Below are 9391 nucleotides of genomic sequence, written 5' to 3' on the forward strand. Positions count from 1 at the left end.
TAAGGTTATAGATGATTTGTATGAAGCCTTTATAAGCTGCACGCCATTTAAAGCATACCAATTCCTTTACTCCTAAAATGTTGGAAGTAGGCGGGACGTCCTATACACTGTCCAATAGAAATCAAGGACACTGGATGTAGTTTGAAAGGTTAACGGGAATATGGTCCAATGGGGAAAGGAAATAGGATTCGAGTCCATTCTTACCATACGTCAGCGTTTGGGTCACCCAGCCGCCCTAAATACTGTCAACCAATTGCAAGCATTGTAGTTCATTGAAAGCTCCATTATAGGCTAGGTTAAAAGTAGTGACAAGCTAAACAGGACATCACAGTCGAAGGAGGTTTCCTTTTGTCCAATGGACGTTTAGGACGTAGTAACTAAGATTATAAATGACAAGGTGACAGCTGTCAGAGTGCACATTGACTGCTGCTGTGAGCGAGAATTAGTAATCTAGGACCCCGTGTGTACTGTAACATTAAGGTGAGTTAATAATTTAGGGTTTCAGTGTGACGCATTATTTTGTCATTTCGGTATGGTTATAATCGCATTGTGAATATTTTGAAATGTCCTGTCAGCATTGCGGGGGCGAATATGAATTGTTAGCACGCTAGCTAGCCATGCAATGTAGGTGAAGTTGACGGCCATTCAATGATTTCTTCCCAAGAATGACATTTTACAGGGAATATATTCGTACTGTAGAATTCTTACCATAGAAGTGTCTACATGGGCAGCCGCGAATACTGTTGGGAAATAAACATGCAAATGTTAACTTGCGAAACCATGCATTTTGGTGTACAACCGATTCTAAGCTGCGGTGAAGCTTCTGCAAAATGTCTGACTTGCTCGTCCATATTTGGGCCTAGTGAACCAGTGCATGTTTTCGGTCATTATGGATTCATGTCCCTGAGGATTGAGAAGGACGTTTAACAATTTCTATCAATTTCTAGTCCTGTACCAGATGCAACGTCCTTGTATTTAAATCCCGTATTGGTGTCTGTGGGTCATTTTTGACCTTCACGTCTCCGGTTGGCTAGCCAAATCCTCCCGCCTATCGAATAACGTTAGCAGTGTCCGTCTGAAGTATATTAAATTTAGCTAGCTATGGCTAACAAGCTACCCAGGTTATCCAACTAACGTTTAATGCTTTTATCTTTTTGCAAATCGCTGCTACCCTCATTGCATGTGAAATGGGTTTAATAAACCACATTCAAGCATGGACATTTTAGTTTAAGTTTCCCCCATGGCGATTCCTTCCGTTGTCATTCGTGCTAATGTTAACGTTAAATGCCCAGGGGCGGAATGGCGACAGGGAAGGAGGTACTGTACTAAAGCGTGTGATATTTTTTTTTACAAGAAATTTAGCTAGTTATTAATTTTTAAACACTCATTCAAGCATAGCTAAAGGCTAGCTTGCCTGTCTGGGCCATATGTGCACTGGTACTAATACACTACCTCGCTACCTACACAATTGGATTAATTAGCATTAAACATCTCTGGAGTCGAAGTTGATCATAGTTTAACTCCCCACTTAGTGTTTTGAAAGAATCTTGTTTTTTAATGCTTCACTGTCATTTGCTTTGGGCTCTTGCCACATTCAATCAAGCCTTGCTAATTTCACTTAATTAACTAATCTTATGACATGGGCGTAAAGATTGTAACTTGATTCTTTATTTGCGCTGAGTTGTAAACCCTCTTGAGATTCTACATTCAGATTTTACTACAGAAGCCTAGTCTGCCTTTTGCGCATCCTCTTCCCTGATGCACATGGTCAAATGCTTGACTGGTTACACCTACAGCTCAGGTCACCTTTACTGTACCTTTAGCAGTGTAGGGCTGTAGTTAAGAGTTGTGCATGCCTTCCATTAACTTTTTTGGGGGGGGGTCCAAACGACTGCTTAAAGATGCCTGTTGAATTGATAGGACATTTTAATGGTGGGGCAAATTAGCAGTTAAATGTAATTTCTCATCTCTCTCCACAGGCACCAGCCATGTACGCCTGCGCTAAGTTTGTCACCTCACCTGCTGTGGTATGTATTCTTTGAAAATACAATGTCACTGTTTGATCCTCTACCAGTCGTACCTTATCAGTCTAGATCTAGCACGTACACGCAATACTGTTTAGCTATAAGATGCGCAGCAAATGAGTGTCCTTGGTAAGGAATATCACATTTTATGTCACATGCGCCAAATACAACAGGTGTCAGGATGCTCTTGATGGTGCAGCTGTAGGACTTTTTGAGGACCCATGCCAAATCTTTTCAGTCACCTGAGGGGGAATAGGTTTTGTCGTGCCCTCTTCATGACTGTCTTGGTGTGTTTGGACCATGATACAGGGGTGCAAACTAGTCACCTTTCGGCTAAATTCTCCGTTTTGAATCCAAAATTGGTGACCTACGTGATTCGTGTTGGTCTGATGAGAAGTTGGTGTGGGTCACTACTGGTTGTAAGTGAACGAGTGATGCGCAGTTTAAGCATTAACACTGGCTGTATCCAAGGCTCAGCCAATCGTTCACACAACAGAATGCAGCACGTGACTGAAGAGACAACCAATTTGCTAGTTACATCATCAGCACGCTCTCTGGAAAGACAGCAGAGAATGGAAAGGCAGCTTGCCAGTTGCAGCAGCGTGTCCCCTGAATGATAACGAAGAGGTAGGTGAGAAGTCTGACCATGGAGACGGGGGTGATGAAGCGTACTTCATGAGCTGTAACCAAAAAACAACTGGCATTTGGAAAGTTTGAGGTGAGGGAGAAAGTGGGGTGGAACAAGTATTGTTCGCATTAAGTATGTTGCTAGCTGGATCGAATTCTCCAATAGCAAATGTTTTTTATTTTATTTCACCTTTATTTAACCAGGTAGGCTAGTTGAGAACAAGTTCTCATTTACAACTGCGACCTGGCCAAGATGAAGCAAAGCAGTGTGACACAAACAGTTACACATGGAATAAACAAACGTACAGTCAATAACACAATAGAAAAAGAAAGTCTATATACAGTGTGTGCAAATGGAGTAAGGAGGTAAGGCAATAAATAGGCCATAGTAGCGAAGTAATTACAATTTAGCAAATTAACACTGGAGTGATAGATGTGCAAGCAGAAATACTGGTGTGCAAAAAAGTAAATAAAAACAATGAGGTGGGTAGATTGGATGGGCTATTTACAGATGGGCTGTGTGCAGCGATCAGTTAGCTGCTCAGATAGCTGATGCTTAAAGTTAGTGAGGGAGATATAAGTCTCCAACTTCAGTGATTTTTGCAATTCGTTCCACTCATTGGCAGCAGACAACTGGAAGGAAAGGTGGTCAAAGTAGGTGTTGGCTTTGGGGATGACCAGTGAGATCCAAGGCCAGAGAAATGTTGAGCAACATTGGCCAACTTAACTGATCAAATCATTGAGTTCATGGTGTGAAAATTAGCTTACTAATAAAGTCGGACAGCTAATGTTAGTAACCTAACCAATTCGCTATAGTATTAACTGGTTTTACGACTCCTTGCCGTTCCTCAAGTTAAAATGTGCTAACGTTGCTTACTGGACCCTGGTAATCTGTTTTTGAAATGTTAATTAGCTAACAAACTAACCACTATCTGTTAATTTATGTTTTCCCTCTACAGTATGTGGTTAATTTTCAGAATGTGAGAGTTGGGTGACAATGAGGTGTTGCTTGTTAAACAAGTGGATTCAGGGATCAAGTGTAGCAGGAGCTGGGCCTGGCTTAAGCTGGATGCTTCTATAGAGGTGACAGGAACACCACACACTTTTCAATACAGTGGATAAAAAGGGGTATGCCAGGTGTACTCGCTGCCTGAAAGCGATCAATTATGCCAACAAAGGGTATCATGCTCTGCTGGCACATTGTAGAACAGATGTCCACAGGCAGAAAGTGTACAATGTAGTAATGTGCATTGTAGCCCAAAGATATTGCTTTTGTTGCGTTGAACTTGACAGTAACCTGTGTGTGAGGGAGGATCATTTATTTTTTTAAACAATGTACTCAGTGAATGTTATTTTTGCACATGTTGCCATGTGCACTTGCTCATCTACTATAGTGGCCACTATAATAGAGCAAAAATAGAATGCCTATTTGTTTCATTCTTTTTCTACTTTAAGATTATTTTCCCCTCCAAGTGCAATATTTAGGTGTGGTCACAAGCGTTCTATTATAAAGGCTGTCATGGTTAACTGCAATATTAGTGTATTTTCTTGTCTTAAGACTTGCGTGTCATTTGCAGTGAAGTCCAGGCAAACATTGGATTGCTTTCTTTACACATTTTTTGCATTTTTTGCTGTTATATTCACATTAACCACTTTATTTTACACAGACTGATCATGTAGATCATATTCTTTGTTTAATTAAACTGCTTTTCCCCCTAGCAGGGATTATATATTTTTTGCATGTTTCAGTGCAAAAAATGTTTCCTTTTTGGGTCCTCACCAGCTTGCATCCCTGGTGTTCTTTTGCTGGTGACGTGAACACCAAGGAACTTGACGCTCTCAACCTGCTCCACTACAGCCCCATCAATGAGAATGGGGGCGTGCTCGGTCCTCCTTTTCCTGTAGTCCACAATCATCGCCTTTGTCTTGATCACGTTGAGGGAGAGGTTGTTATCCTGGCACCACACTGCCAGGTCTCTGACCTCCTCCTTATAGGCTGTCTCATCATTGTCGGTGATCAGGCCTACCACTGTTGCGTCATCTGCAAACTTAATGATGGTGTTGGAGTCATGCAGTCATGGTTGAATAGGGAGTACAGGAGAACTGAGCCTGCACCCCTGAGGGGCATCTGTATTGAGGATCAGCATGGCAGATGTGTTGTTACCTACCCTTACTACCTGGGGGTGGCCCGTCAGGAATTCCAGGATCCAGTTGCAGAGGGAGGTTTTTAGTCCCAGGGTCCTTAGCTTAGTGATGTGCTTTGAGAGCACTATGGTGTTGAATGCTGAACTGTAGTCAATTAATAGCAAATCAAATTTTATTTATATAGCCCTTCTTACATCAGCTGATATATCAAAGTGCTGTACAGAAACCCAGCCTAAAACCCCAAACAGCAAGCAATGCAGGTGTAGAAGCACGGTGGCTAGGAAAAACTCCCTAGAAAGGCCAAAACCTAGGAAGAAACCTAGAGAGGAACCAGGCTATGAGGGGTGGCCAGTCCTCTTCTGGCTGTGCCGGGTGGAGATTATAACAGAACATGGCCAAGATGTTCAAATGTTCATAAATGACCAGCATGGTCAAATAATAATCACAGTTGTCGAGGGTGCAGCAAGTCAAAACCTCAGGAGTAAATGTCAGTTGGCTTTTCATAGCCGATCATTGAGAGTCTCTCTACCGCTCCTGCTGTCTCTAGAGAGTTGAAAAAGCAGGTCTGGGACCGGTAGCACGTCCGGTGAACAGGTCAGGGTTCCATAGCCGCAGGCAGAACAGTTGGAACTGGAGCAGCAGCACGGCCAGGTGGACTGGGGACAGCAAGGCGTCATCATGCCAGGTAGTCCTGAGGCATGGTCCTAGGGCTCAGGTCCTCCGAGAGAAAGAAAGAGAATTAGAGAGAGCATACTTAAATTCACAGGACACCGGATAAGACAGGAGAAGTACTCCAGATATAACAATCTGACCCTAGCCCCCCGACACATAAACTACTGCAGCATAAATACTGGAGGCTGAGACAGGAGGGGTCAGGAGACACTGTGTCCCCATCCGATGATACCCCCGGACAGGGCCAAACAGGAAGGATATAACCCCACCCACTTTGCCAAAGCACAGCCCCCACACCACTAGAGGGATACCTTCAACCACCAACTTACCATCCTGAGACAAGGCCGAGTATAGCCCACAAAGATTTCCGCCACGGCACAACCCAGGGGGGGGGGGCGCCAACCCAGACAGGAAGATCACGTCAGTGACTCAACCCACTCAAGTGACGCACCCCTCCTAGGGACGGCATGAAAGAGCACCAGTAAGCCAGTGACTCAGCCCCTGTAATAGGGTTAGAGGCAGAGAATCGCAGTGGAGAGGGGAACCGGCCAGGCAGAGACAGCAAGGGCGGTTCGTTGCTCCAGAGCCTTTCCGTTCATCTTCACACTCCTGGGCCAGACTACACTCAATCATATGACCCACTGAAGAGATAGCATTCTCACATAGGTGTTCCTTTTGTCCAGGTGGGAAAGGGCAGTGGAGTGCAATAGAGATTGCATCGTCTGTGGCTCTGTTAGGGTGGTATGCAAATTGGTCTAGGGTTTCTGGGATAATGGTGTTTGCTGTGAACCATGACCAGCACATGAGAAAGCACTTGTTTTTTTTTAAGGTTGATGATTGAAAGAATAGTCTATGGCAGTGTTACCTGTATGTGTGACCAGTGGTCAGCTGGGGATAAATTGGGAAAACGTCACCTTGTAGGCTAATCTAACCCTATAGTACTCGGTCTTTACTAAGAACAAGATTTGGATTGATCATGGCACCGGTGCCCCCGACTCTGTACCAGTACCCCCTGTATATAGCCCCGCTATTGTTATTTACTGCTGCTCTTTAATCATTTGTTATTCTTAGTTCTTTTTTAGGTATTTTCTTAACTGCATTGTTGGTTAGGGCTTGTAAGTAAGCATTTCACTGTAAGGTCTACACCTGTTGTATTCGGCTCATGTGACAAAGAAAATTTGGTTTGACATTGCCGTTCTACCGGCCTCCTCCTAGAAGTTAGACTATTAGATGCACCTCTGTAGGGTCATGATCTTGGCGTGCTCCAGAACTCACCTCAGGGTAATCTACGTTTGGTAGTCTGCTAGTAATGATTGTAAGTAGAGCTTGTTACAAGCTTTTAAATCTGTCTAGGAGTCTGATGTGTAGTTGTCTCTTGCAGCTGCGTGGGGGGTCCAGAGTCCTCGCCCGGCCCGTCTCGGTCTCGGTCTTCAACAGACCTGAAGCCAGAAGTGAGCAGCAGGTAAGCCTCTCTTCAAACCAAAATGAAACCCTGTGACAGTAGCGTTGTTCAGTTCTGTGCTTAGGTTTGTGTAAACCTTTTGCCAATTGCCCCTTTTTTTGTGATAACCTGAAACCATTTATTAGGCCATTTTTATGTTCATAAAGTTTATTTTTAACTCATCAGTAACCCTTATTGCCTCTTCAGTTGTATTTATCATGAACACCAGACTACTTTAAATCCCTGTATGGTGAAATACTAACATGGCCAGTGCTTAAATAAGACTGGTATCCAGGCTGTCCTTGTGACCATTTCCAAGGATCCCTTCAGGACTCTGTGACCATTTTACTCTCATATCCGCCTTAATATTTTTCTGTCCAACCTGGAATTTAAATGTAGGAGCACCAGTGTGCCTAGAGAAATTAAGGATGTTAGCTTTATTACATGAAATATTTTTCATAGTGCTCCTACATTTCTTTGTGCCTAGATTTTTAAATGTAGGTACACATGCTCCTTGTTAAAAAAAAAAAAATGAATTAAGGCACTGGAGCACCCTGCACTTGTTGCCCTTGACTGGTATCTTGAGCAGCACTTTAAACCTCTGCACTAGTCTCTGTTCTTGATAGGTTCTGTTCTGGGCCTTTATTCAGTGGGGTCAATGTAGTCATACACCGTAATAGTACTGAAATGTATTACGTCTTACATTTCCTTCTGTTCCATAACATTCCACTCCTAAACAAACCCCAGTTCCAGATGTGTCCCTAGCCCTTATCTGTTATTACTTGTCAGTTCAGACTACCAGAAGGGTCAAGGTGAAAGCAATAGGGCGCTAAGAGCTTCTATTGTTTTGGCGTGGTGGGCTATTATACTATCTACACCTGTCAGGTGGCCTCAGTTCCATTTCCGTCTCTAGCTCCTCTATGTTCTGATTTTGACTGTGCTGCACCCTGCATCTTCCCCAGGCTCTGTTGCCTGTCGGTGAGGCTTCTCTTCTAACCCGGGGGTTCCAGACCAGCGCTATCTCCAGGGACATCGACACTGCCGCCAAGTTCATCGGTGCTGGAGCCGCCACAGTGGGCGTGGCGGGATCAGGGGCTGGAATTGGAACTGTGTTCGGCAGCTTGATCATCGGCTATGCAAGGTAAGTGATGAACGAAAAGGATTCAATCGTTTGTGGAAGTGGGCAGATTTATTAGCAAAATCTGATGCAGAAGAGTAGTTGTGATCATTTATGTGGGTGGCAGGGAAATGCTAACATTTTAGCACAAGAGTATTGATGAAGAGTGAGCCGGATCCTATTAATTTGGGTTCATATCATTAATGAACAAATCGCTACTTGTGCTGTCGTCCAGCCTAAATCATAACTTCCTGTCCTCTTTGTCTCTCTGACAGGAACCCCTCCCTGAAGCAGCAGCTCTTCTCCTACGCCATCCTGGGCTTTGCCCTGTCTGAGGCAATGGGGCTCTTCTGTCTCATGGTGGCGTTCCTCATCCTGTTCGCTATGTAATTTAGTCTCTCCCATCCCTGTCACCTCCCTTCTCCCAGGGAATTGGAACTCTTGATGCGATGCCCATGAGGCCGTGGCACCGCCATTCCAATCAAAATCTACGATTAAAAATCCTGCCTTTTTGTTCCCCTTTTTTTCAGAAGTTTTACGTAAGAGCTCACTTTGATTTAGACCGTCTGTCTGAATAAATGGTTGGGATAACTATAAACTTGTCGGTCCTTATTTTCAGTGGTGTTTGGGTGCTGGACTTAAAGACATGTAAAAGAGTAACTAAAAGTACTAGTTAAATTATCACATTGAATACAATATAAGCTAAATGTACTAGTACTGGGATGAGGTCTCAACTTCCTGTTGCGTTTAGAATAATAGAATACACAAGGTGCAATTTCAATAAAATGTAGTTGTGCATCAGCAGTCACTCAATTAGCCCAAGTCAGCAAAGCATTTATAGATTGGTAAATTAGTCTAGCAACCAGCTATGTAAACTTGTAATAAGTGCGGTCTAATTACCAACCGGGGTGGGGCCCATCAGTTATATTAAAAACTGCAAGCATATGGCTCCCCTATGGCAATGTGTAGAATTTCAGGAAACTTTAAAACACAATTATTTTTGGGGTCTTCGCTGTCACGAGCGGGGCTGATAATGTTTTGCTCGCGAGGTGGGTATGGATGTGGGTACGCAGAACCACTGCGTCTTTTTTTTTTTTTTTTGGTCGCCCCCTACCCCAATTAAAGTTTCCATCCCTCTACTAGTTTATACAGTGTAGAAAACATTAGGAACACCTTCCTAATATTGAGTTTTGCCCTCGGAACGGCCTCAATTTGTCAGTGCATCGACTAGGTGTCATGCGTTCCACAGGGATGCTGGCCCATGTTGACTCCAATGCCTCCCACAGTTGGCTGGATGATCTTTGGGTGGTGGACCATTCTTGATACACACGGGAACTGAGTGTGGAAACCCAGTAGCATTGCATA

General features: G+C 43.7%; 1 protein-coding gene across 1 annotated transcript; it reads left to right on the plus strand.

Moving 5' to 3' along the window:
* The first annotated feature begins 352 nt into the window (after positions 1-352).
* On the plus strand, positions 353-8624 carry LOC120034963 (ATP synthase F(0) complex subunit C3, mitochondrial-like). The gene is made up of 5 exons (XM_038981686.1): positions 353-480; positions 1980-2027; positions 6850-6930; positions 7872-8050; positions 8302-8624. The coding sequence occupies exons 2-5, from the start codon at positions 1989-1991 to the stop codon at positions 8414-8416; spliced, it is 414 nt and encodes a 137-aa protein (XP_038837614.1). The 5' UTR covers positions 353-480; positions 1980-1988; the 3' UTR covers positions 8417-8624.
* The last annotated feature ends 767 nt before the right edge of the window (positions 8625-9391 follow it).

Source organism: Salvelinus namaycush, chromosome 3 (genome assembly GCF_016432855.1).
Source record: "Salvelinus namaycush isolate Seneca chromosome 3, SaNama_1.0, whole genome shotgun sequence".
In the NCBI taxonomy this organism is placed as follows: domain Eukaryota; kingdom Metazoa; phylum Chordata; class Actinopteri; order Salmoniformes; family Salmonidae; genus Salvelinus; species Salvelinus namaycush.